The following is a 12,654-nucleotide window of genomic DNA, read 5'->3' on the forward strand; positions in this document are numbered from 1 at the left end:
CCGGCCGGCCCCTCCGGGCCGGCGGCGAGGCCGGGCAGCCCCAGCGCCCCCCGCCGCCGCCTCACCCGCCCCGCGAGTCCCCGCCGCCCGCACCGGGACCGCGGCCCATCCCCGGCACGGCCGGCAAACTGCCCCGGACGCGGTGCCGCACCGGGGACTCGAACCCGCGGCTCCCGCCCCGGGGAGGGGGACGGCCCGGAGAGCGGCGGCGCACGGACCGGGACCGGAATCGGGACCGGAATCGGGACCGGGCCGGGCCCGCCGACGCTCCGCCAGCCGAAGGGGGCCGCGCCGCGCCCGGGGCACCGCTACGGGTCGGCGGAAGGGCCCTGCCGGGCGCGGCGCCTCCAGGCCTCCGCCGCCGCTCCGCCCCCGCCGCCCACTCCGGAAACGAAACCGGAAGCGCCGCGCCCCGTTTCTCGTTTCCCTCCCCCGGGAAACCGGCGGCAGCGCACGGACGTTCCGGGGGGTGGGGGGAGACACAACGAGGCGGCTCCCTTCGCCCGGGCATCCCGGGGTCGCATGTCCCGCTGTCCGGCTGGAGCCTGCACGGCCTCCCCTCGCCTGCCCTCCTCGGGCGGCCTGGCGCTGGGCCGGGCCTTCCCGACTCGGCTTCGGTTGGGTTGGGCTTGGTTGCATTTATTTGGGCTGGGTTGTGTTGGGTCTGGTTCAGTTGGATTGGGCTGGTTGGATTGGGTTGGGTTGGGTTCCTTTGGGCTAGGTTGGGTTGGGTCTGGTTCAGTTGGATTGGGTGGGTTGGGTTGGGTCTGGTTCAGTTGGATTGGGCTGGTTGGATTGGGTTGGGTTGGGTTCCTTTGGGCTAGGTTGGGTTGGGTCTGGTTCAGTTGGATTGGGTGGGTTGGGTTGGGTCTGGTTCAGTTGGATTGGGCTGGTTGGATTGGATTGGGTTCATTTGGGTTAGGTTGGGTTGGGTCTGGTTCAGTTGGATTGGGCTGGTTGGATTGGACGGGGTCAGGTAGGGCAGGGCAGGGTTGGATTGATTTGTATCAGGTTTGGTTTTGTTTGGTTCAGTTTGTTGTTTTTTTAATGAAGGGACCAGCAGCTTCCAGCACCTCAGCAATGACTCCACCCCCAAGCCTGTCATGCCCAGACTCAGCACAAGCAGGAGCTTCATCCTTGGTTTCAGGGACACCATTACCAGCCTCACCGCACACATACCAGCTTAACTGAGAGCTAAATGCAACCCACCTGCTCAGCTGCCTCTCCTTTCCTTTGTACAGACCATCTCCCAGAGACCTTTAGGAGGTACCCCACGCTGTGACCAGTCACATGAGACTGTAAAAGGCCGCCATAAGTAAGGTGATACACAACCTGTGCCGCTGCCTACTGCATGCCATTGTTTTCAAGGGGATACGGTATCAGCCACATTAATAGTTCATTTAAAATCATGCAACTGGAGCCGCTGCTCTTTGTGGAAAGTTTCGTCCAGGCCGGGCCATGCATTATGTATGGGAGCAGCGGCCTGGCTGCGCGGCCAGCATTGCCAAAAGGAGCCCTGGTGAGGCGAGAGGGAAGGGAGTCAGGCCACGGTCAGCTCTACGGTGTTCAGTCAAGGAGGGTCAGCTTTTACCAGCCACGTGCGCGTGTAAGGTACAGCGGCGACAAGCAGGGGTCAATCGTAAGTTTAAGTGGAACCTGTCTCCATTACCTCAATGATCTCCACTTTTCAAGGAAATTTTTTTTTCCCCAACAAAAACCACAGGTGCTGCTCATGTTCCCTCGCGGGTTAGCATGAACGGCGTAGAGAGGGTCCGTGAGGAAGCACCAGTGCTGCCACCGTCCCTCCTGGCATCACCACTGAGCAGAGAGACCAAGGTCTCTGTTCTGCAGCTTCTTGGAGCCTCATCAGCTTCGGTATGTCCAGCTCCCTGTGGCCTGGACCACGATTCCTCAGCAGAAAGCTAAGGCACAGCTTCAGGTGGTCATCCCCGGTTACCATCTCAACAACGTCGATGTGCACAGCTCTGGAAACAGGGACACGACCGTGTCGGCGTAGTTACTGCAGAGCTCGCAGCTCAAAGCCGATCCCAAGAGTGCTGGAGCGTGTATAAGCCCCTGAGCTCCTCCGTGCTCAATGTCAGAGTCCTCAAACGACCCAGGAGCAGGGAGAGAAGCCAAAGTGTTTCAGTGCATCAAACCAGTTAGTCCATTAAACACCCGTTTCCCCAACCAGCAGCACATCTTAAGCTGCACCTCCACTCGAGGAGCTCTGCTTCTTTCAAATGCAGCTGCATCTCGTGATTTAAACCTTAAACTACAAGTCGCAAGGGTACAAATTAAGTCCCATGGGGTGCAAATTCTTCCCTGCCTCCCACTTTTACTGCCTGTGATTCCTCCCGACCTGATGGCATTTATCCGGGCAAAACGGGGGGGAGGGAACAGAGTACAGCATCCGTGTCTCCCGACTTAGCAGAGTAATAATGTCCGATTGCAGGACACAAGTTATTGCTATTTTGTTCCAGGGTAATGGAGACGAGACCTGCCACACGTAGTGATTTGCTCATGGCCCTAAGCCAACTCTGTGGCAGAGCCACGCTGTGCTCCACCACCTTATTTCCATTAAACCTCGGGCTTAAAACAAGACAATGATTGCATGGGACAGTCTGTATTTTCCGTGTCGTTCTCTGCCAGCCTTTTCCCACCTCTGAATCGCATTTTCTTGGCCAAGTTGAGGACTTGTATCGAGATGTGTCTATACATCAGGGCCAAGAGGTTTTCATCTAAAGTGCAGTTAAGGAGTTAAATACTGCCTCTCTCTGTTTTAAAAAGAGCAAAGATTATCCACTTGTGCTTTGGAGAGGGAAGGCAAATCAAATAAACCTAGATTTTGAACGCGGAGAGCACGGTGAGGGGAAGGCGGGGCTGGGCAGAGCCAGGCTGAGCCAAGCCAGGCTGGGCTGGGCTCAGCCAGACCAGGCTGAGCCAGGCCGAGCCAAGCCGGGCTGGGTTAAGCCAGGCTGGACAGAGCCAGACCGAGCTGGGCTGGGCTGGGCTGGGCTGAGCCAGTCCGAGGCGAGCTGGGCTGGGCTGGTGTGGTAGCGTGGGCCGGGCCGAGCCGGGCCGAGCCGTGCTGGGCTGAGCCGGGCCGGGCCGAGCCGGGCGGGGTTGGGCTGGGCTGGGCTGAGCCAGGCCTGGCTGAGCCAGTCCGAGCCGAGCCGGGCCGGGCTGGGCTGCCCCCGCCCCGCGCCTCCCCCCCCGCCCGGGGCGGTCCCGGGGCCACCGGCCGCGCAGCCGCCGCTCGTCCCGCAGCGCCGAGGCGGGGCCCGGGCGGAGCCGCGCCGGGACGGGGCCCGGGCCCGGGACGGGGAGCGGGAGCGGCAGCAGCCGGCCCATGCAGGGCGCGGCGCGGCGGCGGCCCTTCCCGGCGGCGGCCCCGGGCTCCCCCCAGCCCGCCGGGCCGCTTTACCCGGGCAGGTGAGCGGCGGGGGGGGGAGGCGCGGAACGGGAACGGGAACCACCCCCACCCCACCCCCCGCTCTTTCCCCGGGGGTCCCCACCCCATCCAGCCCCCCCCCCCTTGCCCCAGGATACCCCAGCCCCATCCAGCCCCGCGGCGGCCCATCCAGTGCACCCCCCCCAGCCCCATTCCGGGCTACCACCACCCCATCCAGGATGCTCTGCTTGTCCAGGGTATCCCGGAGGGTCGGGGTCCCCCAGCCTCATGTAGGGTTCCCCTGCTCGGCCACGGCACCGCAGCTTTGTCCGGGGCACCCGTGCTTACCTGGGTTACCCCCGCTGGTCCACGGTTTGACACCCTCTTCCAGGGAGCCGCAGCTCTCCCGGCTCATCCAGGGCACCCCCAACTCATCCAGCGTACCAGCATCATCTTCCTCCACCCATCGGGTTTGGACCGTGGGCTCAGGTAGCCCAAGCTCGTGGCTGATCCAGTTGACGCTGTTGACGTCTCGGCACCACACGAGAGCGATCCATCCACATTTCCCATAGGGAGGTAAAGGTCCGGCAGTGCTGGAGGTTGGTTTGATGGAAAGACTTCAGCAGGGCTGGATCAGGCCTTGTGCAGAGGCAGAGGAGGAAGATCCTCAGAGTGGAAGATGAAGGTGATAGTGTGTCCAGAGCATCCCTGTGCTCGAGTACCAGCAGGCATCGATGCATTTTTAGCGTTCAGCAGAAGTGCCGTGGGGAGTTGAATTTTGCTTTGTCATGCAAAAGTTAAAAATAGTTGCACTTAATTCAGCACTTAAGCTTTCCCTCCTGCTTTTGTGCTCACTTCTCAGCCAGGAAGAGCCTTGTTATGGGGGTGCGCCAGTTTTTACTAACTATGCTTTGCCTTTCTGTACTGCCTCCTCCTCTCTTTGGCCTCTCAACTTTGTTGTTATTCCACAGATCCCAAAGCCCGGAGACGTACCAGCAGCCAGGGAATGACAGGTTTTGGGTGAGGGTGTGGACCTGGGGTCTGCTCCCCGCCTCCTTGGAAGCCTTTTGTGAGACGTAAGGCTGACCCTGTTGCTTCTGTCGTCTCCAGGCATGGGGCGGTCAAGAACGAGGACACCTTCAAGACCTCCCCGTTTCATTTTGATCTGTGGTTCTACTTCACTCTGCAGAACTGGGTGCTGGATTTCGGGCGTCCCATTGCGATGGTGAGTGTGGCAGAGCCAGGCCTGCTGCTGTGCTTGCAGTCAACTTATTTCAGGTGTAGGACCGGGTGGGCAGAGCCATGGTGGTCCCACGTAGACCCATGGGCTGTTTTCTACACCGAAGGGACACCCTTGAGGAGCTGTCCTTGAGGTGAAGACCGCTGCGATGTAGTGGTGTAACTGGTACCAAGCGCATTGCTCCAGTCACGGGGAAGGTATCCGGCAAGCTTGTTCCATGTCATCTATCCCATAACTTTATGTTTTCATAACAAAAGCTACCTGGAGAGGTTCCTGATGCTCTTCCCCATACCTTGCCTGTACCTTGGGAGCTTGGGGCTCCTGCTCTCCAGGTAGTGCGGGGCAGACATGGCCGTTACCCTCAAACGTAATTTTTTATTGCTGGCATCTGCACGTGGCAGAGGGCTAACGGAGATCCCCTGCTGCAGGACGCCCCAATGCCTCACTGGCTCGCTCGGCCACACAACTGCATGGCCTCGGCTTCGGGCAGCGCTGCAGGAGTGCATGGCTGGGATGTAAATACGCCGTGTGTTTAGCACCCACCTCCAGACTGGGCTTTTAGGGATGCTTACTGCCAAGAAGAGCTGCCCAGCGTCGTTACTGACAGCTACGTGAAGTCAGGCTGACCATTGGCAAGCAGCAACAGTCCAAAGCAAGGATTTTTCTCTCTCCCTGTCCTTCAGCCAGTGACGGGGCCGTAATCGCGAGCTGATGGTGAGGATATACTGATATGCTTTTTTCCCCCCCCTCCTCAGATAATCCTACCTTTGGAGTGGTTTCCTCTAAACAAACCGAGTGCTGGAGATTATTTCCACATGGCTTACAATGTTATCACACCATTTCTTCTGCTAAAGGTAAACTTTGAGGTGCAGGTGTTACATTATTTCTTTATTGTAATATTATCGGTTGTAAAAACAGGGCAAACAAGACAGTTTTGTAAAGGTTTATTAGGATCCTGTTGAACAAATGTTGGCCCTTCTCCCTGGCTGAGCCAAGCATGTTTTTAAGACAACATCCATCGGTGACTTAAAAGACCTTATGACACAGCTGGAGCTATAGTAGGTTTTCTAAATTGTTCAGAGCTTAATTACACTTGCTCTTCGACGTTAGAATTGTATCTTCAGCTTGAATTTATCTTGCTTCAGCTGCCAGCCGCTGGATCGTGTAAACTGTTTATGAGGTTAAAGACACTCATATCATTAGAAATCTCCTTATGTTAAAAACTTAGCAGCCAGAAGATATGAGAAAGCAGTTATATTTTAACCTTCATTAGCTAGAAATTGAATTACGTCCTAAGATGTAAATGATTCTTTCTCTCCTGGGTCTGTCTGGGAGATTTTAAATGCCGCTGTGGCCAAAAAGGCCTATTCAGGATCTGGTCCTTTGGGGGATGCAAAAGCTCTGAAGCTCGGTCTGACCCGTCACAGCCTGACACAGCCGATTTCTGCAGGCTGGGTACTCATCAGGTTAAAATTTACTATCGTGGACCTCCCTGGCAGCACAGCACGAGGGGTCGGTCCACAGAAAAAATCCATTTGTTAGGCGGGGTGTGTTTCTTCTACCCCGCGTCCCCTCGAAGGACGTGTCCCACCATGCTTGGACCTTTTGCTCTCCTCGTCCTCTTTGATTCCTCTGACGTTCATACAGCAGTTACAGAGAAAGGGAAAGTTAAGCCTCAAAATTAAATACAAATAAGGAGCTTTTCTCTGTTTATGGAGGTCTGCAAAGCTGATTTGGCAGCAGGGAGACGGGAGGCAAAGGTGGCCCCAGCTGATCCTTGGGCTGGGCTGATGCATCCCCCCGGCCCATGGTTCCCAAGGCTGGCTTGGCGTCCCCTCCAAAGCCTGAACCGCTGGAGCTGGGATTTACATCTTTCAAGGTCTTCCCCACTTTGCAGGCTGAGTTAGGGAGCTCCTTTCCAGAGAGAAGCTCCTGCTCCTCGTCCCCAGCCGGGCTCGCAGGAGCTCGCCCCAGGCTCTGCGTAACACCGGGCTCCCTGCCAGCCTCACGTACCTGCCTCCACCCAGACCTAAGCAGACCACGAGATGGTCCAGGGGTAGCTCATCACTAAAGCTGGTGTTTAAAAGGTTGCTTCAACGGGTTTTGCTGGTAATTAGGTATGTCTAGATACAGGTTTAAATGCAGCTCCCTCTTTAGAAGTAAATACAGAGAGAGGTGGGTCTGATTCCATTAGGGAGGGGGAAAAAAAACCCAAACAATTCAAAAGTTCCCTGAAAATCGTCCAGCAGAGAATTATCGTGGAGCAAGTGTCTCGTAGCCAGGGGAGCGAAGTGCACGCGCTCGCCTGGAGTGCTGCTGGAGGCTCTCCCCGCCACTGGAGGGCACAGACAGCCTTGCAGATCCGCGCAGCGGAGGAACGAGAGAAAGCCACTGCCTTTTTGGTTCTCTTTAATCGCTTTTGATCACATCCAGTGAAGAAACTGCTCTGAGGACTGTGTTAGAAGTACCGGATCGCTGACCCGGTCTAAGCATTGACTCAGGTTAAGGGTGCCGCTTATGCAGAAGGGTTTAACGAGGGCAAAAAATGTGGGTTTGTTGTAATCAGGGACAAAATGTGTGCTCTGAAAGCCGTGTAGGCTGGTGGAAACTTGCCTGAGATGTGTTTAGGGAAACCAGCTGCAACTGGGGAAGGTCACTCTGGTGCGGTCGCACTGCTTTCCTGGGGGGGGCGACTGTGTTCTCCCTGGCAGCACAACCTGCAGCTTTCTGCAAGCTCCCGCTTGGGTTTAGATGATTTTTGCAAAGCACCGTAAAGTCAGAGAGAGCAGAACTTGTCGTGAGTCTCTGCCAGCACCTCCTCGCTGTTCAAGATGTCTTTTGTGGTTTTAGCTCATCGAGAGATCCCCCAAGACCTTACCAAGATCAATGGTCTACGTCAGCATCATCATGTTTGTCATGGGAGCCAGCATCCACTTGGTCGGAGACTCTGTAAACCATCGCCTGATTTTCAGTGGCTACCAGCACCATCTCTCTGTACGGGAGAATCCCATCATCAAGAACCTGAAGCCAGAGACACTGGTAAAGAGGCTGTTTTTTACACAAGCACTTAAAATATATGAATTGCTTGTTCTTATTTAATAGCATCCGGTTCCCTCTGCCCTTTTAAATCTCTTTTCATTGCATTGCAGATTGATTCCTTTGAGCTGCTGTACTACTACGATGAATATTTAGGTCATTCGATGTGGTGAGCAATTTATGGTCTATCTAGCGGCCTCAGAACATAACACAAGGGCGGGCAGGTCTGATCTCATCGTAGCTTAATATGTAAAAAAACAAAACGCAGCTGATGACAGCTGGCTGGGGATAATGTTCTCATAGACGGTGTGATTACAGTGGACCTCTCCCTTGGAAAAATCACCCGTTCCCTCTAGTTTTGTCTCTGCCTCAGTGATATTTCTAGGACGTGGCAGTTGTTTGACAGCCGTAAGGGCCAGAGGAACAGCACATCTGTTCTCGCCCCTCGGCCACCTTCCACGGGATACCCAGGTGAAGGGACGAGTCACAGCGCAGGTCTGAGGGCTCCGCAGGTTCCTTGGCTGTCACCACCCACCTTTTTTGCCCCTCTGGAAGTTGACCCCAAACCAACCCGACTCTGCCCGGTCTCCCTAGGCCTTTGCTCCCTCCCCTCCTTTACCGTGCATCCATTTAGTGACCACCCGGTGAGAGGGAAGCGTTACTCGCGTAGCCAGACCAGTGCCGCCCAGTAGCAGAGACCGTTTGGCCTCGATGGTCCAGGGAGCCCACTTAGTGTCCGACTCCAGCGCTATCACCCCAAGCTGACCCTAGACTTGCTTGTTCCAGCTGCACAGCGTGCTTCATCCAGCGTGGCTGCACTTGCTGACCCCGGGGCAGGCAATGCTGGTAGCGCCCACCGGCTGCAGCAGGTCCCATGGGCACCCTCCCGCCTGCGTGAGCAGCACCCGGTGCCGCAGGCTTGTCCTGCGTCCTGCTGCCTTGCCTGCGCCGAAGACCCTAGAAAGGAGCATCTGGCCCTTTACCTGCTGTCAGATAATCCCGAGGCCGCTCTGAGCACAGAGGGAAATTGCTCCCTAGCAGGCTTTCCCGGTTTATTTACTGTTCCTTGAGTGCTGTAAAGCAAGCAAATCCTGTTCTTTTAAATAAAAAAGGGTTCTGTTAGGTTGGTGAAATCCTGGTCCACGTCCTGCTTTCCTGCAGTTCAGCTTTTAACACAACACGAGGCTCTGTTTAAGAGCCTCCTTGAGCCTGGGCGTGTAACAAATGCACTTGTCCGATGGAGCACTTGAGCCCAGCCTTTGACCTAATCAGCAAACTGGGGCCTTTCCCGCGAGAGCCCCAGAAGCCCCGTTATCTGCAGGAGCACTCGGGGCAGCCGGGACATACGACAGCCCTGCACCAGGCACCGGCAGCCCTTTGTCTGTCGTTTGGCCGCAGTGGTAACCTCGTAGCGAGAGCTGTGACGCTGGCAGAGGGCCGATGCCCCGGCTGGCACCGCGGGACCCCGCCGAGCAGAACCCCGCACCCCGGTTACCCACTGCTTCACGTGCCCGAGCACGCGTGGCCGGAGCAGGCTGGGTGGCCTCTGCCTCTGCTCTTTCACCAAATGAGTTCACAGGCTCAGCATAGGAATTGCCTCTGTGCATGGTTTGGATTTGGGGGGGGAGGGTTTAAATGCTTTCCAGGGTCACACTGACAATCTGTGCGTTGTTTCTGTTTGCAGGTACATCCCTTTTTTCCTGATACTGTTTATATATTTCACCGGCTGCTTCACCCCCGTTGAAGAGGACAGCAGGATGCCAGTGCCTGCTTTGCTTCTGATGGGGCCCAGCAGCCTTTATTACTGGTAAGGGGCTTCTGTCCGCTCTGGGTGGGCGAGGGGCGGAGAGTGGGTACCACGGGCAGCCCCGCAGCGTGCAGGCAGGGGCTCTCCATTCCCCAGGGCAGAATGTGCAGCTTCTGCTCTGCAGGTCTGGAAAATCGAATCAAATCTGGTCGAAAGTTGTAGCCGCTTTAGCCTTTGCAAGTTGGGACAACTTCAGGACCACCCATCAAGTACTCCTGACCCGGCTGGGGGTCCTTCTTTAACCATGCTGTTGGTCATATTGTTTTGCTGGAGCTCCAGCTCCCAGCCTCCCTGGTACTTGCTGTCTGCCCGCCCCCCCCTTCAAAGACTGCCATTTGCTATGCTGTTAAGGCAGGTCCTCGATGATTTTGGGGTGGTCACCCAGTGCCTCCAGCGCACCCGTCTGGTCTGGGATTGCTGGTGGCAATGGGGATGCTCTCACCAGTTGTCCAGGGATTTCACACAGAGCCCAGGCCGCCTGCGTGATGCTCAGATGCTGCCTCCTCGGCTCACCCTGCGGGTCCAAATAGCCTTTTGAGAGAGGTCTTATTTATTTCCCATTTTCATTAGCCTCATCTTCCCAAACGGTTTCCCTGATGGCAGCCAAACAACTTTTCATTCATCTTCAGAGCTGATGTTCTCTCTTGCCTGTGGCTTTGCCCCCCGCTGAGACTGTTTTTATACAGTAAATTAATTTTTGATAGTCAAAGTCATCAGGAAGATTTGGTCAGTTCCCAGTTACCCCATTGCACTTCCTTTAAATATATCAGCATGAACCTCTGCAGTTGTTGTGCTAGCGATTTAAGAACCAGGGAGTGTAATTCCTCCTTCGCCCTGCTAACACCCGTTCAGGACTGGCTGTTGCTAGACACAGCACAGGAGGAGCAGTGGATTTTTGGACTAAATGAGCTCAACATCCATGGGTTGGAGCCAGAATCTAGCTTTGGGTCTGCCTTTAAGCATCCCATGCACAAACTGAGCCCAGCACCTTTCAAATCCCGTCCTGGGCATGCATTTCTTTACCTGTTCTCTTAATGAAGCCACAGCTCTTGTTGAATTAATGGTAAGAAACGTGAAAAACAAATCACAGCTCAAAAGCTGGCAGTAGGCGGCGGCACGGCTTCGTTTGTCTGGACGTCGAGCAGGGAGAAGGGGGAGACCTTCAGCCCGGGTAAAGCTGGACGTGCTGGGGACTGCTGTCGCTCGGTGCTTTCTCCCGGGGGGCACTAACGGGTGGCTTTGCTTTGTAGGTATCTCGTGACGGAGGGTCAGATTTTCATCCTCTACATTTTCACTTTCTTCGCCATGATGGCTTTAGTGATGCACCAGAAACGCAAAGGACTCGTCCTGGACAGCAATGGGCTTTTCCTCTTTTACTCCTTCATCATAACGCTGGTCCTCATTGCTCTTTGGGTGGTTTGGCTGTGGAATGACAAAATTCTCAGGAAGAAGTACCCTGGCGTCATCTATATCCCCGAGCCGTGGGCATTTTACACCCTGCACATGAACAACCTCCATGCAGCAAAGGAAAGTTTATAAGTTTTGATATTTTAGAGTGATTTGAAGGGGGGGGAATCTAGTTTTTCTAATGTAGATGTATTTCAAATAAATTCCTGACCAACATTAGCTGCAAGACGTATCTTATGTTAACTAGACCTAAGTTAGGGGTGGAGGGGGGGGTGCTAACAAAAGGGGGAAACAGTCTTTGGGACTCAACGCCTTAAAGCCAGGGTCGTGGCAGGGGTGTCTCCCCGGCTCTGCACAACGCACTTCCACGCTGGACTTTTTCGGGTGCTTATGGGACAGCATCAAAACACCCCCCCATATGGGAGCGGGGGTGCAGCATCCCAGCCCCGCTGGCGAACCCACATACCGCCGTCGCCGCCCCGGAGAGCATCCCGGCCTGTAGCGGGATCGTGTCTTGGCAGAGATGTATCTATCTGCTCCTCCCACGCTGCTCTCAGCCGCATAAACATGCCGGGAAGGGGCTGAGCCACCCTCCCTTGGATCTGCGCGGCAGCTCCGCTCGGCCATGCCTCCCCCGCGGAGCCCTCGCAGCATCCCGGCCGCCAGCACCAGGGTTAAGCCCTCGCTGCCGAGTGCAGGCGCGGTGCAGGCAGGGCCTGGCTGGCGGCAGAGGCAGAAGGGCCAATTCCCCACGAACACAGCCCGAAAAAAGCATCGGGCAAGAGGGGAGCTCCAGAGCTGGCCCTGCTCATCTGGGGTCTGCGCCACCGGCAGCTTCTGCTCCCGCTCACCGCTTCTCCAGCTTCAGGTGATGGAGCTGAGCTCCTGCAACTCCAGCTGCATCCCTGCCATGGTTTATGTCTACAAAATTCATATCAGAGCCCCGTGTGACTGAATCCAAGTGGTAGAAGAAAAAAATACTAGTGAAACATCCTGAATAAAAACATTTAGTAAAAGCTGAGTGACTCGCGTTGCTTCCTGAAGCAGCTCTGGTCTTTGAAGGGAGAGCCTTTATCCCACAAGATTTAATGACCCTGAACGTATCATTGCAACAGAGCAGGGTCTGCCCTGGGAAGGGGCCGGTCCATGCCACAGTGGTCACTACGGCCACTAAATATTTTGTTGTTGGGTCCATCTCAGCCACAGCCTGGCATCTGGTTCTTCATCCCACGCACACCTGCCAGCCCTGCCTGCGCAGCCGATGGGTTTCTTCTCGGGATGCTTCAAGCACCGGCGGATCTGGAGAGACAGAGCATCGCCCCTCCTGCACCCAGGAGCACCGAGCCGAGCTGCTGGCTCAGCTCTTTTTGTGGGGAACGGATGGGACAAAACGGTAGGTTCATGTGTAACACTTGCTTTTCAGTGGCTTGAATGGCAACCATGTGGCAGAAGCACAGCGCTGGAAGGGACCAGAAGACGTGAACAAACACAGCTGTTTGCCTGGGCTAGTCCACAACAGCTGGAGGCTCTGCCTCCCCCTCGCAGCCGGGTTTAAACCCCAGAAGCTCTCCAGCTTGCTGCAGCCCTCCCTCTCCCTCAGCATCATTTCCTCGGCATCCCCTTCTGAGCTCCTGCCGAGGGCTGCAACAAGACGTGGCAGTCCTCTTTGCTCCCAAGCAGATTAGCTAAATAAATGCTAATAAATAAAAAGTCAGACAATGGGGAGATTTTTAAACTACCTCAAAAAAAATCCCTTCTCCTCTCAGCCCG

General features: G+C 55.7%; 1 protein-coding gene across 1 annotated transcript; it reads left to right on the forward strand.

Annotated features, from left to right (window-relative positions):
- The first annotated feature begins 3,161 nt into the window (after positions 1 to 3,161).
- Positions 3,162 to 11,100, forward strand: CLN6 (CLN6 transmembrane ER protein). The gene is made up of 7 exons (XM_064456027.1): positions 3,162 to 3,435; positions 4,505 to 4,619; positions 5,390 to 5,488; positions 7,485 to 7,673; positions 7,784 to 7,839; positions 9,355 to 9,477; positions 10,728 to 11,100. The coding sequence occupies exons 1-7, from the start codon at positions 3,353 to 3,355 to the stop codon at positions 11,014 to 11,016; spliced, it is 954 nt and encodes a 317-aa protein (XP_064312097.1). The 5' UTR covers positions 3,162 to 3,352; the 3' UTR covers positions 11,017 to 11,100.
- The last annotated feature ends 1,554 nt before the right edge of the window (positions 11,101 to 12,654 follow it).

The sequence above is a fragment of the Phalacrocorax carbo genome, chromosome 7 (genome assembly GCF_963921805.1).
Source record: "Phalacrocorax carbo chromosome 7, bPhaCar2.1, whole genome shotgun sequence".
NCBI classification, from domain to species: Eukaryota; Metazoa; Chordata; class Aves; order Suliformes; family Phalacrocoracidae; genus Phalacrocorax; species Phalacrocorax carbo.